Raw genomic sequence first — 23239 nt, forward strand, 5'->3', positions numbered from 1 at the left:
GCTGCCAATCTTCTACAACTCCACCTATTTTTTCCTGTTCTTGAGGTGCTAGATCCCTGAGTAATTCCTTGAATTGTGCTTTCTCTGTAGTCTACTTCCAGGTCTTCCACCTGGTCTCTGACTATAGAGCCTTCTCTGACCACTGCTTGCAGCTGATTCTGGCAACACGTGGTTTATGCTCTGGGCCATCGACTTCATTGAGGATGACTTTGTAATTGCTGATTCTACCCCAGTGCCCTTTCTTTACTAACAGGAAGTCTACCTGAACTGGATGTTGGCCACTTTTGTATGTGATATTCTGACTATCTCTCTTACTTAACTGCTGAGTTTTAGAAAGCCATTTGCCAGATAAAAGTCTAGAAGGATGTCTCCTTCTTTATTCCTGTTGCCCCACCCATGTGGACTTAGGCAGTCCTCATATCCTGCTCTGTCTCTCCTGATATGTGCATTCAGTACACCCATTATTAACACCAATTAATAGTGTCCTGCTATATCTAGATGGTCTGGCAAATGCTGTCTGAATGCACAGTTTTCTTCACTATAGCAAACATGCTGTGCTGCATAGGTTGATATTATGTATACTGTCCTTTCATTAGACTGCAGTCTAATTAACATGAGTCTGTCATTAATTCTGATGAAATCCCATACTGTCTTCTGAAGCCTCTGCTTCATCACAATTCCTACAATACGAGCATTTGTACGCAATTAGAAAAAACAAAATAGAGAATGCCCTAGCAAAACATTGTATAAAAAATCCAGGCCATAGTTTTCACTTTGTAGCTATAGATGAAGTGGCACATTCTATAAGAGGCGGGCCAGTTCCTTTATTGCTTGAAATTTGTGAGTTAGAATAGCAGTTATTGTTAAATTCTTTTAGTTTTCCGGGTCTGAACGACCATTGTAACATCTCTTGTGTTTTAAGAATGAGGAATTATAGAAGATAAAACTGCACTTGTTGTAACTATTAGCTTTAACTTATTATTATATATTCTAATCATCTAACCTGAATACTTGGAGTTTGTTACTATCTGTTTGAGCATTCATAGCTATTGGAAGAACTCTTTGACTACTGGAGCTTGGGAACAGCCGTTTTTGTTTTTTATTTAGTTTTCCGTTGTTCCAGTTTGTTTTATCATCACAATTCCTGTACCATTTCTAGTCTGTCCTCATCCTGAGTAGAAGATTCTGGATCCCAAACCAAATGACTTTGCTGCAGGGCCTTCCTTGTTGTCTCCTGGATACAGAGGATATCCAGCCTCCTTCTTACCATCATGCCATCCACTTCCAAGTTGCTTCCCTTGAGTGAATTTACCTTGAGTGTACTAATTGAGCCAAAGGCCATTTTTATTTAAACCAGGAGTCTCTCCCCATGACATCTGAAGTAATAATTGGTTTTAATACAATTGAGAAGATAGCTGGTGGAGCCATGATGAAAGCAGAATCAGTGATGCTAGTTTTACTTCTAACTGATTTGGTCAAGAATTCTTTGAACGTGAAGAAGTGCAATAAAATCAGTAGTGGAGACATTACAAAACAGGATGGTACATTTTGATATTAAAAATCTGAGTTCCAACAGATTGACTGATAAAAAACTGAACATTTTATAAAAAAGTCTGTCTTTGAACACTGTGGATATTCATGTACAAGAAATGGACATAATTAAATTTTTCATTCTGAACATGGTGCTCTTGTGGTTGGTCATTGCAGAAAAGGATATTTTGTTCGACTGATGTAAACCAGTTTTCAAATGTAAACTGATACATAAATGTCTCAATCCAGGTTGTCTCCCTTCTTTGTATTTTTATAGAAATATCTATCAGTTTTCTAAAATCCTTTTCCTTATGGGGGTCATGGTGGTATAAATGTAAGTAAGGCACACTAGAAATTGCTGGGGTCCATATTATAACATCGAAGTCTAAAAACTTTGAATGTTATAATATCAAACCCAGTAGAGCGAACGCTTGAAATAGCGAAGCTGCAGAACACTGAATACTTTCCTAGGGAAAGTATTCAGTGGGCCATTTCTGCAGCTTCGCTATTTCCTCAACTGTGGAGTGAAGGTTACGGACCAGGTTAAGGTAAGTGTGCGAATGAAGGTGAGTGTGCGATTGGGTGTGTGTTAGGTGAGTTAGTGTTAGGGCGCAGGTCAGGTAAATGTGCGATTGTGTGGACATGAGGGTTAGGGTGGGATAGATGAGTTAGGGTTAGGGAGCGGGTAAGGTGAGTGTGCGATAGTTAGGGACCTTAGGGTTAGGGCTGGGTTAAGGTAAGTGGATAGCTAGTGGTGTATGTCTGGTTTAGTGTAGGGTTTTGTGAAGTGTATGCGTGTGGATTATTTATTTTGGTGTGCTTGTGTGGTGTGTATGTTTGTTGGAACAGCAAATTGTTTCCCTGGGAAAAAATTCGCCATTCTGACTGTTCAGTTTTCTGGTGTTTTGATTGAATGGGTTCAATGTTATAAAATTCGAAGGTTTTAGACTTCTATGTTATAATATAGACCCAAATTTCTGTCCCAAATTAAATGGACCTAATGTGTTTCTTTTTGGCAAATGTTGCTGTTGCAGTCCCTGTACTAGAGAAGGGTAGTGCCTCCTTGATGACTCCCTGATAAAAAATCATTCTGCTTGGATGTTTCATATTTTCTTTGTGATGGACTACTTTCAGCATAACTAACTGTACACCATGACTATTCGTAGAGTGAGGCAGCATGCAACCACATCTGGTTTCTTCTTGTGCCAAAGCTTATTTTTATTTAAATCAGGAATCTTTCCCCATGACATTTCAAGTAACAATTCATAGGCTCATACATTAATAGTTGTGTACTAGGCTAATGGTTTTGGAACCTTTACAAGCCTAGCTCATATGATTACCCTGGCATCATGCCACCTAACCTTAGTTTTCAGTGCCTCTGTCGAGTAGAGCCACTGGAGTGATCCTCAGGGTGAGTTTTCTATTTCCCATCCACTCATCAAGATTTCTCTTGAAGAGAGCTAGTGAGGTGCTCTGTTTGACATATATGCAAAGTCTAATTCATAGCATGGGCAGTCTCTGGGTTATGAACCTGTCCCTCCAGCATGTTCTGTTGATTGCGGTAATGAGGTTGAGGTCTCTGGAGTGTGTGGTATGGAAGGATTGGGATTTCTTTAGATGTAGTATTTCTAACAGAGCTGGATCAGACATGGCTTTATAAGTCAAGCAGAGATCGCCTCTAAGTAGACGATATGAGACAGAGAATAGTTGGAGTTTTTGAATCTGTCCATATAGGACAATTGTTTAAGGCCTAGGATCCTCTTTGTGAGGTACTTTTGTTGCCTCTCCAGTTGTTGCAGGTGTCTAGTGAGGTACATGCGAAATGGGGCATTGTACTCAATGATTGGCCTAATGAGGGAAGAGTAAAGGGAGACAATGACCTCTTTCTTCCTGGATGCAAAACCTTTAGTAATGAGATGTCCCACATAGAAGGACTTTCTGACCACAGTGGCAGTGTCGTGGTCAAAAGAGAGGTTGCTGCCAACCTGTGTTCCCAGATCTCTTATAACACCATTTGTGTTCAGTGGACTACCATTGATGTGGTAGTTTATGGCAACTGTTTTTTTCCCAAAGGGGATGACGACACATTTTTTGGCATTGAGCTTAAGGCCATGGTTCTGACATCAGTCGTTAGTCTCAGTAAGGCCTTTCTGTAAGATATCAACATCACTTGGGGAGTTAATAATGACTCCCAACTTGCAATCATCTGTGGACCTTGTCAGCCAGAGTCCTTTTGTGTTGGACTGGACTTCTGAGAAATAGATACCAAACAGGAGAGGACCCAGGACTGATCCTTGTGGGACTCCAGTCATGACTGGCCTGCAGTCTGACTTGGAATCAGTGCTTTCACACTGTGGGTTCTATCTGTGAGCCAGTTTGCAACCCACCTAGTGATATAGGGGTTGATGTCTAGCTTAGTGAGTTTTTCTATTATTCCTGAGTGGGGAATGGTATCAAAGGCCTTGGCCAGAACAAGGTAGGGTGTATGAACCACCTTGCCTTTATCCACAGCTCTGTTGACTGACTCAAAGAAGCCAACCAAGTTGAGCAGGCATGATCTACCCTTCACAAAACCAAACTGTGTGGGATCCAGAGTTTGGTGATTCCCTGTATCCTTGTTTATTAGGTCCATGATGATGCTTTCCATAGCTTTGCATATGAGATTCATCAGGCTAATGGGGCAATAGTTCCCAGGGTCTGTAGTCGCTCCTCCTTTGTGGAGAGGGATGACTATAGCAGTGCACCATTCGGTAGGGACAAAGCCTGAGGTGAGGCTGTGATTGATCTGGGCACACAGATGAGGTGCCAGTTCACTCTGTAGTTCATGCAGAACATAGCCAGGGATATTGTCAGGTCCCACAGAAGCTGTATTCCTGGCCTTGGACAGTGCTGTTTTAACCTGTGCCGCAGTAATACTGGGTGCCTGGCAATCTACTGGTATTGTGATTTGTCCTTGTGGGGGGAGGGGAAAAGTTGGCACTGAATCTGCTGGCCAGTATATTGGCAATTGGTTTTAATTCCATTGAAAAGACAGTTGGTGGGACCATGATGGAAGCGGAAACAGTGGGGCTAGCTTTAATCCCAATTGATTTGGCCAAGAATTCCTTGAATGTGAAGAAATGTGGTAAAATTGGTAATTGATGTTACAAAGAAGCATGGTTCATTTTCATTTTAAAAAATGGAGTTCCCACAAATTGACTGGTAATTAACTTAATGTTTTATCAAAGGGACTGTCTTTGATCCCTCTGTTCTGGGCAATATAACCAGTAATTTAAATGTATTTTTATTAGAAGGCATAATGAATGTCATAATAATTGTCAAAGTATGGGTTTTAGGAAGCCAGGTGCCCCCCACTTGTGCTTTTATAGTTGCATCACTTCAAGAATTGTGTGTCTGATTTTGGAAATGTTTATAAGAGGAGTGCTGTAAATAAAACAGTTGGTAAAAAAGGTGTTTCTTAGTGACATTTTAATGAAAGAAGAAAGGAAGGTTTTAAATATTTTATCCTTTAATACTGATATATGTACCATGATGGCAGATAAAACAGGAAGTTTCATAGTGATGAATGAAGACCAATATAGTAAATGTATCAATGATATGTTAATTAATAGTGAACAATATAAGGCTGGTGACAGGATGGTTGTTTTTAACCATCTTAAAAAGAGATATTTTATTTTGAATTTGTTATATCAAGTAGGTGTTTTTACTGAAACAGTTTTGCCTTTTTTGACTACTAAGATACAAGGTTGCCCATTATATTTGAGATACCTAAATTACATAAAAACCTACATAATCTTCCCTTTAGGCCTATTATATAATCTAAGGGATCAAAACAGCACCCTTGACAGTGTTTATTGAGCACTACACTAAGCAAAATAAAACAACCAAGGAAGCATACTTTTTTCTTTGTTAGAGAGAAAATACGTGATGTTGAAATTTTTTCTGATACCATGTTAGTAAAGATGGATGTAGAATTGTTTTACACAGTTACATTTACTTTAGAGGATAAAGAAACAAATAAGGGTTTCATGAGTTGTTTAAATCTTGAAAGTGGTATAGATATTGATTCTAGTTGTGTGTTACTTGATTTAGTGAGAATAATATTTCTTTTGTGCTTAAGAATCAGTGTTATCAACAATTAATGGAAGTGTCAATGGGTGTGTTCATGGCACCTGACAGATGCTAAAATTTTTATGTCTGCATGGGAAAAAACTGACTATTTTTCACAATGCTCTTTTGAAATATTGTATGTTATATACTAGCTTTATTCATTATTTTTTTTTCTTCACAGAATGAACGTGGAGTGAAGTTGATTGATTTTATTGGGCACATGAAGACATCATCTGCAGACTCTAAGTTTAAATCAAACATTATAATAACAGTATTGACTCTTTAGATGTAACTGTTTATAAGAAGGATGGCAAATCAAATCTGATAATATATAGAAAACCTATAAGGGATTATAGATATTTAAAGTTTTCTAGCATACCTCTGTCACATACAAAGCAAAAAGTCAGTTCACTTGGTTGTCAAGGTTAACCTCAGAAGATGAGGTGTCCTTTTATAAATGTAATGAGATAGCTGCTTTTTATTTATAGGAATTATCCTAACAGTTTGATCAATGAAGCATTGAATGAAGTATGCACTAACAAGTATAAGCCTATTATCAGTTTTAAAGATAAACATGAAACAGCAGATAATGGTTTCAATGACTAAATGAATCTGATGGTATTATCATTAACTTACCATTAACCTATACATTTGACAGCAAACCACTTAAGAACATCACTAGGCAACACTGGAAAGCTCTGAGGAATAATGAAAATTTGAGGGCTTTTTAGGTGATTTATTCTGGTTTGTGATAAGTCAGCAGCCAATATTAAATGTATTTTAGAAAGGACTAAAATGTACGCATAACGACAGTAAACTGCATAATAAGAACAGTGACACTTTTCCCTGCTTGGATGCAGGCAATGTAGTATGATGGAAAATAGTCCTGATGTTGTAAATTTTTGTTTCGAAATATGTAAGCTCTAAAGAAGATACAGCTATGAAACCAGTCAGGTAATTTATCATACTCAATGCTCAGCTTGTGACTTTTTTTATTAGTAAGGCAGTCAGAAAGTTAAAAGAAAGAGTAGGAAAACATATAAGAAGTATTTAAAATAAAGATGAAAAAATGCCTTTTACAAACATAGTGTGCATGTGAAAATTATAAAAAGTTTCTATTTTTTTTGTAATAGAGCATGTTAGGAAAGCTTTTATGGGGAGGTGATTTGGAATCACTATTACTGGGAAGGGAGGTGATGCAGCAATTTGAATTTAATACTTTTACATATCCAGGCATTAATGTTTCAGTTAATTTAACCTGTTTTCTTTGATTTCTTAAAAATGCTAGTTTGCATTATTAGGTCTAAGCATTTTCTAATTGGACAAATGCATTCATAAATTAATTTAAAGGAAATGTTTATTCATTACTGATATCTGATGAAGTTCCTTGTGTGTTCTTTGGAAAGAATGCATTTAAAGGATTTTAATAAAATTTATAGTGATGAAGTGAACCATAGCTTTTTTTTTGTTATTTAGTTGACTTTACACTCATCATGTGAAAGGTTTCTTTGTATATTTTAGTTGATCATGTCCCTTCAATCTCTGTCTCAAAATTCATCATAAATACAATCAGCTAGGTTATATCCTGTTGAAATGTTTATTTGCTGGTTTTCTGAGTTCCTCCAGAGTTTATGCATGCATCCTGTTTCAGTTGGCAGGTATGAACTTTCTCTGGTTATTTGGGCAGTTAGATGAAGCTGAGAATAACCTTTATACCTGGCTCAGGCTGCATCTTGTGGTTAGTGCCAAAAGGCAACCTAAATGAAAAGTGGATGAACATGCAGTGATATGCAGATGAAATTGTGTTTTGTAATAGTACTAAGCAAGGCACTGTTATCCAGTCTACGGGATGTTATTGTATTTATATATATATATATATATATATATATATATATATATATATATGTGTATGTGCATTTGTGTGTGTGTGCGTGTGTGTGTGTGTGTGTGTGTGTGTGTGTGTGTGTGTGTGTGTGTGTGTGTGTGTGTGTGTGTGTATACATGTGTGTTACTACTGTTTGGGAGGTTGCAGTGAGAACGGGTCCAATACCAAAGATGTGAAATACATTACTATGGTCATTACTTAAATTTTATTCATTCATTGATCACAATCAGACATCTGAGATTTTCACAGTCAAACAAGTGTCGGGAACTCATAAGTGTGTGTGTGTGTGTGTGTGTGTGTGTGTGTGTGTGTGTGTGTGTGTGTGTGTGTGTGTGTGTGTGTGTGTGTGCTTGCTGGGTGGATTGCAGTATGGTGCACTTGATAGTTCTGACAGTAGAGGCATGAAATATTGGGCCATGGTGTATTCATTCATTTGAATACAGACAGACATCTAAGATATACACAGAAAATAGAGTGGCTATAAATGATGGCCACGACTGTGTCTGGATGTGTGCTTGTGTGCATGTATGTGCATGTTTATGGGGGGGGGAGTCTGTGTCTGATTTAAGTCTGAACAAATGGCCTAGTTGCTGGATACAGGGTCTTTGTAAGTCTGAAAATGAGTCTGACTGGCTCTGCTATGTGATCAAGTTTAACAGTCATTATGTTGGCTTTATCAGATAATATAATATTTTGTATTTGGATGATTTGAAAATCTTTACTGTGTCTGCTATTTGTGTAAAACAGAGTTGAAATATATTACTTTGGCCACTACTTCTATTTCACTCAAACATCTGAGGTATACCCAGCCAAAAATGGTTATAAATGGTGGATACAGGGTCTGTCTTTTGATGAAGCTGATTGACCTCAATATCTTTTCTTTAGATTAAACAGTCAGTAATCTGGCTTTGCAAAAGTAGTGGCTATATGCATGAGGAAAACAAGAATACTTTACTATGGTCATATTTTTCAACACAGACAGACCTCTGAGGTCTGAACAAAAAGTAAATTGCCTACAACTTATGTATACAGAGTTGTTTGTGGATGAAAATAATTGTCTGTGTAGTTGTGTACTGAAGCTGTTGCAGTGTATCTAAAGTTATAGTTTCTTTCATGTTCTATCACAGTCCAACATCAGAATTTTACACAATTAATTACTAGCTTTGGTGTTCTAATGACTAACTAGGATATATGCACTAATAACTGATAATTTGTAAAGTGGCACAGCAAATAGTGTTGCCATCTCACTGCACTTCATTCACTGGTTGAGTTCTTGGCTGGCATTCCTTCTGTGTGGTGTCTGCGTGTCCTCCCTATCTCTGTATGGGCTGTATCCAAGTGCTTTAATTTCCTCTAACACCTCAAAGACATGCCATAGGTAAAATTATTTTTTTTTCTAATTTTTCTGCAGTTAATGGTGCACTGTATGCGTGTGCATACATGTGTGTAGGGGGATATCTTGTGAGAGCCATTATTTTTAAGGGGCAGTGTAGTATATATGTCCATTGCATGAAAGAGAAAATCATATGACCAATCCTATCTGGAGGCACATGCAACATTGGGGTAACATACTTAACTCTTCTATCCACAGAAAAAATGACAGTTAAGTTAGTATCTTCCAGACTAAGACATAAATGCATTTTAGAGCTTCCTGGTGCTCAAGAGTAGCTGCCCATGTACCTCAAATTGTATGGAAAGATTTTGACACATTTGTAGAGTATGTCCCACAGACCTCAAATTGCATGAAAGGATTTTGAAACATTGGTAGAAAGTGGCCCAGTCCACAACCACTGTCTGGGCTCCATGTAATTTAAAACCAGCTCTGCTTGGTAGTGCTATAGCTTGTGTGTTGCCAGGGACAGAATGTTCTTTATTTCTTTAATTTTCCACACAACTAAACCAATATGGCTTGAGCAGAAAGTTACTTTAGGTTGTCTGCGGGAAGTGGACAATCTAGGAAAAACAAACTGGAATATTATATTCTAGTCATAATGTTTTTATTTTCCTTGCAATAAGACTTCGGGTGTGCACACATCTGGCTAACATTTGTGAACAGGTGTAAGGAAGCATGGTATGTATATATGACAGCAACATGTTGAACTATATAATAGTTCCTTCACATTTGTCATATTCTAACATCAACTGGATGTCTTTTGGGGTTAGGGGAGAGGAAGAGCACTTTGTACATGTATGACAAGAACAACTTGAAATATATGATTGTGGTTATTTGTTGTTTCACTTTCTTCTCAGTCTAACACAACAAGGGTAAACAGAAGACGACTCCTACTTCTTAGGAGGGATAATGAATTAACTCCTTCTCTCAGATTTATTTATGCACATTACAAGCATGTGTCTTCTCATTTCATTTGTAACTACTATTTAGTTCACTTTAAATATCAAACATAGGACATAACTTATTTCTACTGTGAAAAAAAAGAAGGAAAGAAGAATGCATTTCATTCTAGTTCTTGATTTTTATTAAGCCATCCTTAAATAAACAGATTTAAAAAAGCTCAAAAATATAGCTTAGTGCAGATAGAATTATATGGCTTCTGATCAATTTAATTTAATACTTTCTCCACACTTATTATTGTGCAGTCTTCACCAGCCAGGGTGGATTAAATGAATGAAGGAAAAGTGGAAAACTAAGGAAACATGTGAAAAAAGGTAACCATTTGAAATATCTGGACCCACATGAGTGTGTCCACAAATATAGAGACCAAATGGCCAAAAAAAAAATCGACTTGCATATACGTAGTCTGGAATGGTCAGTTCTTATAGGTTCATAGGTAATACTAGGCTATCAGTCTGCAAACTATTACAAGTATGGCACGCAATCAGAGCTGAGAATCAAACCTAGTACTTTGCATCTGTAAGGTAAAGACCTTATTCATTATGCCAACCCTTCCTCCCAAAGTTATCCCTAATGTGGATTTAAAACCTGCACTGCTTGTGCATTTATTTACTAAATAAGGACAGTTGAATTTCTGACTTTATATAATTTAGAAAATGCTTAGCAACACAACACAAACCCTTTATTCTAGAAACTTACTAAGTTTATAAGTTTTTAATTATGATAAAACTGGGTTTTTGTAACCACTTACCCCAAAACTATACTCATTTTAATGACATATTTATTTTTATACATTTTGAAATAGTTATGCTATACTCCTGATTATTGACACTGTATAACATTGTATTGCTACTTAATGCCTTGTAATAATCCTGTAGCATTGCTGTTTAATAATAATTTATAATGAAAATTGTATAATATGCTGGAGCTTTTCTCCTTGGTCCTCCATTGAAAAAGGGCTTTTCAGCTCATTCGGACAATCATGGCAAACAAATGTAAAACAAAAATAAAATAAATAATAAATTATTTAGTACATACTTCTTTAATACATTGTGCTATTGAGAAAGTTTTTCTAATATTTCCTTTTTTCTGAAGCATGGCAATTTCAGAGTTGGTATATATAACTTTGGGGAATGTGGCGTGGGCTTAACCCCCTGCAAAAAAGAAGTTTAAAAGAGAAGAGTGATGCTCGCTCTTCTCCAATATTTTTGATCTTTTTTTTTTTTTTTCCGTTGTGTTGGCACTTGAAGTTATAGACGTACCAACATTTCAATAAGGAGCTTTTGGATGACATGGGGAGGGGATGTCTGACTGTAATCAGCATGGCCTGCTTTAGGGGGGGGCACTGGGAGGACCTTTGTGCAGTGGAGCGGCACTATGAAGTTCTTCTTCTAGGGCTTTATTTCTTCTAAAGTTGGCCATGTTGATTACAGTCAGATAGCTGAATTATCTAAGTGGTCAGTTTAGTGGATAGAATGAGTGGGTACTGAAAGAGTCTCCATATGAAAATGACAGACCCCAGCTTTTGTTTATCAGAGGAAAACAGTCATTGACTTTTCATAATATAGCCCCTTTTCATTTAGGTTCATTCTGGAGTCTCACCACCACCACTCTGAAGTCACTGTCTATCATTGTAGTTGAAGAACTCGTAGAAGAAATATCAGAATTATTGGGAATATCTCTTCTTCTAATAACTTACTGAATTCTAAAGGGACAACATTCTTACTTTTTAGTTGGATAATCTTCTGCGAGTAAAGAATGAAAAGTGTATTATTCACCTGCAACAGACCTTTCAATATGTAAGTCTCAGCAAACTGCAATTTTTGGAGAATAACTATACTCACAGCTGGTATAGTCAATCGTATGTAGGTAAAATGCACTTTAAATTTTCCTTATTGGTAGCTAGTCAAACAGATAGTCCAGTTTATGTAAGAAATCACTTTTAACATGAAACCAGTACAAAAATAATTCATTCTGCTGGTATGAAACACTGCCTATGTATGTGCATATCTATAATGTCATTGTAGTAAGAAAAGCCATAATGGCTTAGTATGTAGCCAATGTCTCAGAATACAAAGGAGACTATATCTTACTTACTAGAATAAAGAAAACACTTACCCTTCAGAGATAATTAGGTATTTTACAGGGTCATTTGAATCTTGTGTTGGTGTTGCATAGCACGACTGTACTTTGCATGCAAACTTGGATGGATCTGCACCTAGAACACTTGCTCCTATGTACAGTGGTGATTCAACAGTAAGGCTGATTGGCATGTCATTGACTGTGTAGGCCCCTGTATAGTTTGAGTATTTGTACAACTGCATTGTAGTAACGTAGGTCCCAGATCCTGCAACAGTTATGGTGTTGGTACTATAAATGAAAGAAAAATAAATAAATATATACCAAATCAGGCAGAATGACAGAAGACATTTTTTTATAATATATAAACGTTTTATGCATGATGACCTAGAAACTTTGTTCAACACTTGATACTAAGACACACAAACAATGGCAGTGACATCACGGTGTTTGGCCACTTTTACAAAGTTATACAGTGACTGAGATGTAGTCTTAGTATGCCTGCTTGAGAAGAGAGTCCAGTGCAATCTGTAAATACTGGGTAACCATCTTACATACAGTGCAATAAACTGGAGGAGGGTAAAAGAGTAGTAAAGAAACCTAAGCAGAACCAGTAGTGATAGCATAAAGGACAACTTCTGCTTCAGCTGAGATTAAGTGTAAACAGTTTTCAGAGAACACAGCAGATACTATATAAGGCATTAACATTATTTGTTTACAGCTCATATGGAGAAATAGACAGGCTCAATGCAAATGAACCAACATAATTGCAGGGAGGTGAGTAACTATCGTGTGGGATCTGGCAATTTAATAATATTAGTTTTATGTCCAACTAAATGCAGGTTTCCTCATGTTCCTTTGGTCTGGCTGTTACTTGTTATTAACTAATCAGTTCAAGACAGCTGAGTACAATTATTTTATTCAAGTCTGGAAACATGGTCATGTTTATGGCATTCATCAAGGTAATACCTCATCTCCTTGATGTCCACTAAACCTCATCGGGTCTATATTGAAACATCGAATGCTGAAAACAGCGAACAATGTTTCATCGACAAATTCTCAGTGAAAGCTGAAAATATCAAAGCCACAGAACAGCGATTTCTTTCCTAGGGAAAGAAATCATTGTTCCAACCCAAAAAAAAAAAAAAAAACATTAAACACTTCCAAACACATACCCTAACCCTAATTGTACCCCCCCCCATAAAACAGTAAACAACTAAATACACATATGCATGTAACCCAACCATACGTCTAACAGAAAAAAACAACAGTAAACATTTTAAAACATATGCACTTACCTTAACCCACACCTTAACCCTAAGGTCAGTAACTCTCGCACATTTACATAAACAGTTCCAAACACATACACACTTTACCTTAACCCAAATTCTACCCCCCAAAACAAAAGCAAACAGCTGCAAACACATACACATGTAACTCAACCATGCATCTAACACAAAATAAAATCAGTAAACACTTTCATACATATGCACTTACCTTAACCCGCACCCTAACCCTAAGGTCAGTAACTGTTGCACATTCACACTCGGAAGCTATACCGGACAAGGGACAACACTACACTGCAGAACACGGCAAAGCAACGAAGTGGTCAAGCAACTTCTTTCCCAGGAAAAGAATTCGCTGAACAGCCACTTTGCCGTTTTGCCTGTTCGCTCTTTATGTGTCAATGAAAACGCATTCGACAAAATGCGTTTTCGTCATTCTAATAGGATCCCACCTTATCCACTGAATGTAATATAATTATCTACCCAGAAAAAGTGATTCATATTGGCACCCTTCAGTCGGCCCTTTTCAGTCTATCTGCTGTTTACCTGAGATCCCTCTCTGACCACCACTCACATACCCATTTTCTTATCCCCTCCATTAAATGTATCTCCCACACATTCCATCGTACTTACTTCATTACGCATTCTATCATTCAACTCAATATATCTCCATCACTTTGCTGACATCCTGCTATATTCTACAATCTACTCTTGTATCTTACAATTCAGTAGCCCAGTATCTACTTACTGCCATTGTTCGGTACATTACAAACTACTTCCAGCATCTTTCTTACCCTATACATCATCCAAATCACTCATCTGCAAATGCTGTATGTAAGTCTAAATTTAGAAAACAGTGTTAATCAGAAATGGAATAAGATGTTTTATACAATGGAAGATAGGTTTTATATAATTAAATCAATCATTTCCCCAAATCGTTATATTATATACAATCCTTTTCTATCCCTCCTACTAAGAAAATTATACAGCAATACAATAAAATTATACTGAATTTCCTTTTGTTTAATAATAAGCCGAGAATCATGCTTAACAACCATTTAAAAGATTGGTAGAAGGGTGGTAGCGATTTATTCATTGGCATCTATTGCTAAAACCATTACTTTATGGCTGAACCTATATAGCCAAATGGAAATTAATTCATGAATCTATATGTAATATCATTAGTAACTCAGCCCCGTAAACAATATAATGTAAATCCAACAAAAGTCTTTTATAATGTGATAAGAAATAACATATTTAATAAAAGTATAAAAACAAAGTATATAATTGTTACCGAAACAATAATACTGTTTAGAAAATATATAAACATGAACCAGATATAAAGACATGTTTTTTACATTACATCCTATAGCTCATACACAAGAATGTATAACTACCTTTGATTCAAATGTAATTAATGAGCTTAAAGAAAAAGAAGTGATGTATTGGTATCAAATACTCAATGACAATACATTACTCACACTAGATTAAATCAAAAGGAAATCTGAGTTAGATGATAAATTGCGGCTAGTAATACAACAAATAAGACAGTACATCACAAATAAGTTGGAAATGATGACACCAACTTTTAAAAATAATATTCCTAAGTTCATAGATCTTGTGATACTTTTAATAAATAATACTTTTAAAGGGCAAGGATATCTATCCAAAATTCATATGACACTTAAAGAAACAACGGACTATGCCAATAATAGTTATTGGAATTATTATAATCAGGTTAATGAAAAGGATGCTGATGAAAATGAAACAGAAATGATCCTTTTATCACCAAGCCTTACCACAAAGTCAGATCAGTAGAAAATATATGCGTGGAAATTCCTACATAAATTCCTTCTAACCTTTCATAGATTAGAAATAAGTTATAAGAAACATAATGATAATTGGAGATGTAAAACGCATACAAAAGCAGATTGGGAACACATGTTTTTTGACTGTCATTCACTGAATAAATATTGGCTCGAAATTCATTATTTCTTTCAAACAATTTTTAATAATCCTTTTCATTTAACTGAGTCATTAGTTTTGTTTAATGTATCCATACCACAATGTGTTCCAAAAGTAAAATATCCTTTACTGTGGACATTGTTGGCATTGCACATAAAGACATAATAACTTGCTGGAAGAATAAAGCACCACCAACATTTAAAGATTTCAAGAAAATTGAGTAAAAAAAAAACAATTTTAATAATGTTAATAATACATATTGTATTTCAGTTGCTGTACTTATTTGCTGCTGGTTGTTCCCATTTATCTAACTCTTTTCTCTCTTTTTATTGAATATTCAAAGTATTTAGCCATGTCTGTGACATATACAATATGAATAAGGTGTTTATGTACTGCAATAACTCTACTTAAATGTAGTTAATGATCAATATATTCTATTTCCTTTCGCTTTTGGGTTTAATAGTTAAGACTACCTACTCATTTCTGTAACATACATTTTTTTGTTTTGTAACCATTAAATGATAATTATTAGAATGTTTTTGGTAGGCATGCACTCCTCTCTCTAACTGTAAACCTTTGTAAACTTAATTTATGTATTTTTGTGTGGAGTTTTTCTCCCGGGCCTCTGCTGAAAAGGGGGTTTGGGCCAAGTAAAATTAACCTGGTAAATAAATGCTAATAAATTGATAAATATATATAAATTCATAAAATGATGTAGACTGCAGTAAATGCAGCTTAGGCATTTTATAAATAATGAAGTACTTCCTTATTTGCATTAGGTACGCTCATACTACCCCTAGCAAAAGTATCATGCAAACAAGGTTTCATTTGATTGTCCCATTTTTTCATCCTAAGTCAGGAGAAGAATGGTTATCTTACATAACTTTATGTGATCATCTTGTAGTCTGAATTAATGGTATATCCAGTTAATCAGTGTTCTGGATAAAGTTATAGTTACTTAACAATTATTTCATAAGAGACTGCATAGCTTTATGATTTAGTAGCAATCTTGGAGATAAACTCTATATAAGGCGATATTCAGCATTTATAGACAACACAAAGTGAGTTGGTAATTCACAGTGTGAGTCTACAATTATGATCTTACCTTTGGATAATAAACCATGATGGCATAACCATTGTCACATGTTTTGAGTTAATGAATAATTTACATTTATTTTTATTGATATTCGACTTTTAAAAATGGCTTATCATGTGAGACAGCATAGAAAAAAGAACGAAGATGCAGGACATCTGATCTATTCTCCATGAATTCTATATTGAGACTGAATTTCTAGTAGCAAGGGTGTACCACATGGTATACAAATTAATGTAGCTTTCTCTTACCTTAAAGTGATACAAATATTAATGCATATTTTATGTTAAGAAAAGCTATACCACACACCTGTGATGTAATATACATTGCAGTACACAGACCACTGTATGTGCCTATACATGCTGTCACAAGCATGTCACAGGCTGTTTAATCAAATATTTTTTCATATTCAAAGCACATTTTAAATGAAGCATTTCGGTCCTTAGAACCATTCCTATCTCGGGAACAGTCAATGTAGCTGTCTGTTTTATTGAATTATCATCCATAGTTGCATAATTTCGCAGAACAATTGATATTAAACAACAGCTGTTGCTTTTGAGTCAGCTTGCATCATTTGTAGCTTCAACTGAAGATAAAACTTCAGGTCACATTCACTGCAATTTTTTACTGAAATGTTCTATACAGAAAGAAACATGTTGATATAATAAAACATATACTTATTTATGTAAGTATTTGCATCAGTTTTTACTATATATATATATATATATATATATATATATATATATATATATATATCTATATATATATATATATATATATATATATATATATATATATATACATATACATATTGCTAAGATTCATTAAACAGACCAACTGATCATTACATATAATATTTCTCTGTTAAGTTCAGTTTTGGTTATTTAGTGATTTTGATTGTGTTCATCATAACAGTAGACAAATCTTTTTGACACACAAAAGTAACAGTGCTTATAAATTCAGAAATTGAAGGTATATCTTCATTTTCCAATTCTTTATATGTATTTTCCTGGATATTGCTAATAAGCCAAAAATAAGTGGGAAAAGAGACAATTTTATTTTTATTTTTATTATCATTTGTTGACCGGGTTGGTCCAACTGAGCAGAGGGCCCATTTTCAGTGGAGACACAAGGAGAAAAGCTCCAAATACAGTTACAGTTAATCAAAAATAGCATTACAATTAAGTACATTGACAAGACGTATTACATACAGTTGAAATAAGCCATAGAATACATTTGTAAACTATTTTAAAGAAATCAATCATGATAAAAAACAAGGACTTGGGTACACATCTGGGAAATGTAAGATTAAACAACAGCAAAGGTTTAGTTAATATTAATTTATCAGATCTATAGAATATGTGCTTGCTTGTAGGAAATATTCAAACAATTTTTCCCAACAAGGTTGTAGAAGTCTGTAATCATAAACAATAAATCACATACACACTGACCAACCAATACATTCATGTTTGTGTCTACAGCAGCAGTGTGTAGCATCAACTGCCACCTTCTTTCTGGAGTCAGTGACACTCTCCTACTTCCTTCAACAGTCATGCCTGACTGTCACATGTCTTCCCTTGCTCAATCCATCAATTTCTTTGCTGGACTTTTTTGTTTCCTCTAGCATTCTTCTTGCCTTTTCCAAATCTCCTTCACTAAATTGTCTTTTTCTTTCCTGTACATGTGATTAAACCACAGTATTTTTTTCACCTGTCTAGAATTAGTTCTACTTTGGCTTTGGCTTGACTGTTATTTCAGGTCCCACAGAGTGTATTTAACCACTTCATCTCCATCACCTTGTACTTCCTCAACTGCTTTGCCTTCAGGTTGAACCAGTGTTTGGTACACCTTATGTTTCAGCTTCTTTGGCATTCTTCTGTCATCAGAACCCTCTGAAACTATGTGCCACTTGGCTGTGGTTCTTCTAATTTTAGCTTTAACTTCCTATTCAGACTTCCCTTCTCCTTAACCACAACTGCCATATGCTTGAAGCTGTTAACCTGTTCCTCTACCCTCCCTTCTATCTCTGTTTTCAGCTTCTTTTGACTTCCCACATTTTTGCTATGGCAACTGCCTTTACCTCTGATGCAGTTCAAAATTCAACACTGGTAAGCAAAAATAATTCCAGCAACCTTGGATCCTGGTAAAAAAGATTTATTGCAGAGTAAAACAATACCATTAAAAACTGGACCATCAAAGAAACATCTCCACAGAAGTACTAAGCGCTTTCTCCCACAATGTTGACGGGCATCTTCAGAGTACAAAACTTTAATCTAAATCCATCCCTTAAATACTATTGTTTAAGTGAATAATTAAATCAATTAAATGAATTTAATTGGCATCAAGAGAAAATAATTGTTAGTAAAAGGTTCAAAGCACATTGAAAAAAACTCTGATAAACAGCCTAACAAACAGATGCATATAACTGAAATCAATTATAGAAAAAAATGCATACTGTTAAAAGACAATGAATGGAACATTGTAACCTGTTGTGTAATGATAAAATATTGCATATGAAACACACATAAATAAATAGTCAATGTATATATTTATAACAGTACAGTATGATATTAATATAATAATTAAATATAATTTTTAAAGTTTCATTAAAATATTGTTGACATTTTATTTAAATAATTTAAAACCTGTGATAAAATAAAATAAAATAAATAGTTATTTAGTGATGTTAAAATATATATATATATATATATATATATATATATATATATATATATATATATATATATATATATAAATGTGTAAACAATGTTTAATATAACTTTTGGATTTTGTGTTCATATAAAATGTGATTTCAGTTTAAGTATGCTGGAGATGGAAACATACTCATTGATGCCTGGCCATTTACTAGCGTTTAATCTAAGTTGCCATAGACACTCTTTTGCTTCAAGCATTGCTTTCTCATCTCCCCCTTTGTGTATGTTGTGTGGGACTCTGTCTATGACAAAGAAAATAAATCTTTTGAAATGTATACATTTTATACTATGGTTGTATAGAGCACTTGTTGTTCTATGTTTTTTAATATTTCTCAAGTGTTCCATAATGCATTGTCTTAACTTCCTAATAGCTTTGCCTATATAAAATGCTTGGCAAACTGTACAAGACGCGGCATAAACAACCATAGATGTGTTACAATTACAATGGCCAGGACATTGAATGGTTTTGCCAAAATTGGCAATTGTGATGTAAAGACTGTCATTAATATATCTACATATGTGACATGCCCCACATCTGTTCATCTTAGATTTATTAAAAACGTCTGTTTTGTTGCTGTTTTCAAAAAGATTTTTTAAATTCTTACCTCTACTGTATGTTATCTTGGGTTTGGCACCCAAAATACCTACAAGTTCAGCATCGTTCTCAGTAATACTGAACCATGTTTCCTGAACTATGTTAACTATTTTGTGTGATATGTCATTATAGGGAATTATAAGGGTGTCATGTCTCGTCACAGCCGAATTTGATTCTACTGTGTTAGGTAAACCATATCTAATAATCGGTTTGTAAAACACAGATCTTTTAGCTGTAATTTCTTGACTAATTTTGTGGACAAATTCAGATGGGTATCCCCTGGCAAGAAACATGTTAGACAAGTTTTCCAACTCCTTTCAAAATACTGTGTCCTCACTGATAATTCTCGACAGCCGGACCATCTGCCCTTTTACTAAATTTCTTTTTTGGTGGACTGGATGGCAGCTGTCGAAATGCAAAAAGGAGTTGGAATATGTTGTCTTCCTAAATAAACTAGACTCAAAATGATTGTTATTCACTGACAAAACAATGTCTAAAAATTCACAATTGTTAGAAAAAATGTGATAAGTGAATTTAAGAAAACTGGTAGTTTGACCTAAATATTCTGTAAATTCAATAAATTCATTTTTGGTACCACCCCAAAATATGAGAATGTCGTCCAAATATCGTAGATATAGCAATACCTTATCCCAATGCCTACTATTGAAAATGTAGTCAGATTCCCACTGTGCCAACACTAAATTTGCATAAATGGGGGCACACCTGGCCCCCATTGCCACACCTGTTTTTTGCCTATAGTATTCTTCATTAAAATATAAAAAATTGTTTTCCAATACTAATTCAAGCATTTCAGTGAGTAGTCAATTCTCAATCCTATCCATTGTTCTGTATTTATTTAAACATGCCTCAAACATTTCTAAACCCTCCTGATGAGGTATAACTGTAAATAGATTGACGACATCTACAGTTGCCATGATAAATGGGGTGTTAAAATCAAAATTCATTGCAAATAGTCTAACAGACTCTAAACAATGCCAAGAGTCCCTTAGAATGTAAGGCAGTGAATTCAAAAGATTTTTACATTTAAAATCTACATATGCGGCTAAAGCTTCTGTCTTTGATCCCTTGGCTGACACAATAGGTCTAAACGGGGGATTGTGTAGATTTTTATGGATTTTGGGGATCCCAAATATAGATGGAATAATGGGAAATTCTACAGAAATATAGTTAAAAACTTCTTTTACAACCCTCACATCCATAAGGTATTCATATAACAGCCAATCAATTTTTGTGTATGCTCTATTCACCTCATGTTTACTAACTTTGTCGTAAGTGTCGATGTCTTCCAATAACATATTCATCCTATTGTAGTAATCATTGCTAGTCATTATAACAACCCTACCACCTTTATCAGGTTTCATAATTCTGTATTTATCTGAGACTGCGAGTTCCTTAAGACAAAATCTCTCAGCAGATGTCAAATTATATTTGTTGTTAGTCTCACTAATTAAAATCCTTCTGATCTGACTCTCACATAGTTTCTCAAAAACCTGTATCATGTGATTTGTGGGGGGTATATAAGTGCTGGAACACTGAATAGTGAAGGCTCTTGAATCTACAGTAGGGCTACCTATATTGTGAAAAAACATTTTAAGGTTTAATAGTCTAGTGTAAATTTTGAGTTTTAATAGCACATTCCCTATATCTAAATTAAAAGTAGGCACAAAAGTGAATCCTTTGCTAAGAAGGGATAGGTATTCTTTCCCAAATGGTTGATCAGTAAAATTGTATAAATTAAAACCATTGTAGGTTATGATGGAACATTCAGAGGGGGTCATGATATCCGACCCTGAACAGCTAATCTTGGAAGTATCAACAGTGTTTTGTAGTGTGTCAACAGAAAATTCCTCAAAAAAATTATTAATACTGTTGATAACTGTCTGGGGTCTATGTTCATCAGAAATATCAACACCGAGCAAGGTGATGTTAAGTTGATCTATCTGTGCCATGAGTTGGTTCTGTAAAAAGGTCGATTGTGACTTGGGTGTTGTTGATGAATGTAATCCCCCCTGTCATTCCCTCAACCTTTCTGACCTCCTCAAAACCGGTTGCTCTAAAAAAACAGGATGTGTTTCCTCATAACTAGTTATATGAAAGTTGTTGTTAACTCTGTGGGATTGCTCGTCCATATTAATGGGTTTATTAATGCTGTGACCATTAACCCCTAGTGTTTTGATGTAATGTTTCATGTTTTTACACTAGGTGGTGACCTCTCCCAGCTCTTCTCCCCTCTCAGTTTGCCTGCTACTTCTGCATCTAATCTTTTTCCTATCCCTGGCTCAAGTTTCATGGTTAAATATTCTCCACTTTATCTCTGTGACTAGTCTATTGCACTCCACTTCATCTTTTTATATATTGTATTTTACCTACTAACCCCCCTCCTATACTCCTCCCACTTCTACCCTATCACTTTACACATCTCTTATATTACTTTACCTTACATAATATGCTTTTTCACTGATTGTTCTTTTCAACATTCCTCCCTCTCTTGTCTCTACACGCTCCATTCGCCCTGCGGGCTCACTCTACTCCCCTACCCTACCCCCAAATCTCACCCACTCCAGAGGCCCTGGACTTATACTTCCTTACCACACCCTCTTCCCCATCCCAACAATTTGACATCCCCACTACTCTAATTGTTTAGAACCACACCCCTACCTGACATCTAACCACTAACAATTTCCCTCCACTTAAACTAATTAACCACATCCTATTTCCTCTCTAATTGTCTTAATTTAATCCTAACACCTACAAATCACTCTTATCCAAACATAGTAGCATGCCTACAACAAACATGGTATCTCACTCTACACTTACCAAGCTACTACTCATTACCACACTCATACCTATTCTAACCTCAGTCTATCTCTTTACTTCCTATGAAAACCTGATACATATTCAGTTTTACTACCCCTCCAAACAGCTACACAGACTCTTACTCTCTCCCATAGTCATATAAACATTACAGCCATATCTAACTACCTGCTAGCCATATACCACAGATTTACACATATTAAATATTATAGTCTCATAGTAAAGAAAGATAAATATCCAAATATTAATGTACCTAATCCCAGACTAAGACTACAAAACCTCTCCTTAAAAGATGGTGAAATTCATCCTAACCCTGGCCCGACAAATATCTCAATAATTGAAACTCATAACCACAATCCTTCTATCCCACTAATTCCCTCTTGACCTCCCAACTCACTCCTACTAGCACAACTCAATATTCAGAGTTTAAACAATAAAGTAGCCCTTCTCCATGCTCTCCTAGAAGTGCACTCCTTTGATATCCTATGTCTGACTGAGACATGGTTAAAACCTTGAACTAAAGATATTGAAATTTTCCCTCCAGGATATAATATATTGAGACAAGACCACATAAAGTGTAAGGGAGGGGGAGTAGCAATTCTATTTAAAGATGGCCTGCAAATCACCTCTTCACCATATAACCCACCCTTGGACAATAATGCAGAAGTCCTTATTTCCAGACTACAACTCAACCCAAGTAAGTCCTTATACATTATCTGTATCTACCTACCACATGGTAATAACACCAACACAATAGAGGTTATCCTAGACTGGGTGTCAACAACTTACCCACA

The 23239-nt window shown here is 35.4% G+C and overlaps 1 protein-coding gene across 1 annotated transcript in view; it reads right to left on the reverse strand.

Annotated features, from left to right (window-relative positions):
* LOC122816625 (pancreatic secretory granule membrane major glycoprotein GP2-like) overlaps window positions 1–23239 on the reverse strand; it is a 181453-nt gene that overhangs the window by 114708 nt on the left and 43506 nt on the right. Inside the window, exon 3 of the mRNA XM_044089540.1 lies at window positions 11997–12248. Coding sequence (XP_043945475.1) covers window positions 11997–12248 — 252 coding nt within the window. The remainder of the gene's footprint in view (window positions 1–11996; window positions 12249–23239) is intronic.

This window comes from Protopterus annectens, chromosome 1.part1 (genome assembly GCF_019279795.1).
Source record: "Protopterus annectens isolate FY-2018-M chromosome 1.part1, PAN1.0, whole genome shotgun sequence".
In the NCBI taxonomy this organism is placed as follows: domain Eukaryota; kingdom Metazoa; phylum Chordata; order Ceratodontiformes; family Protopteridae; genus Protopterus; species Protopterus annectens.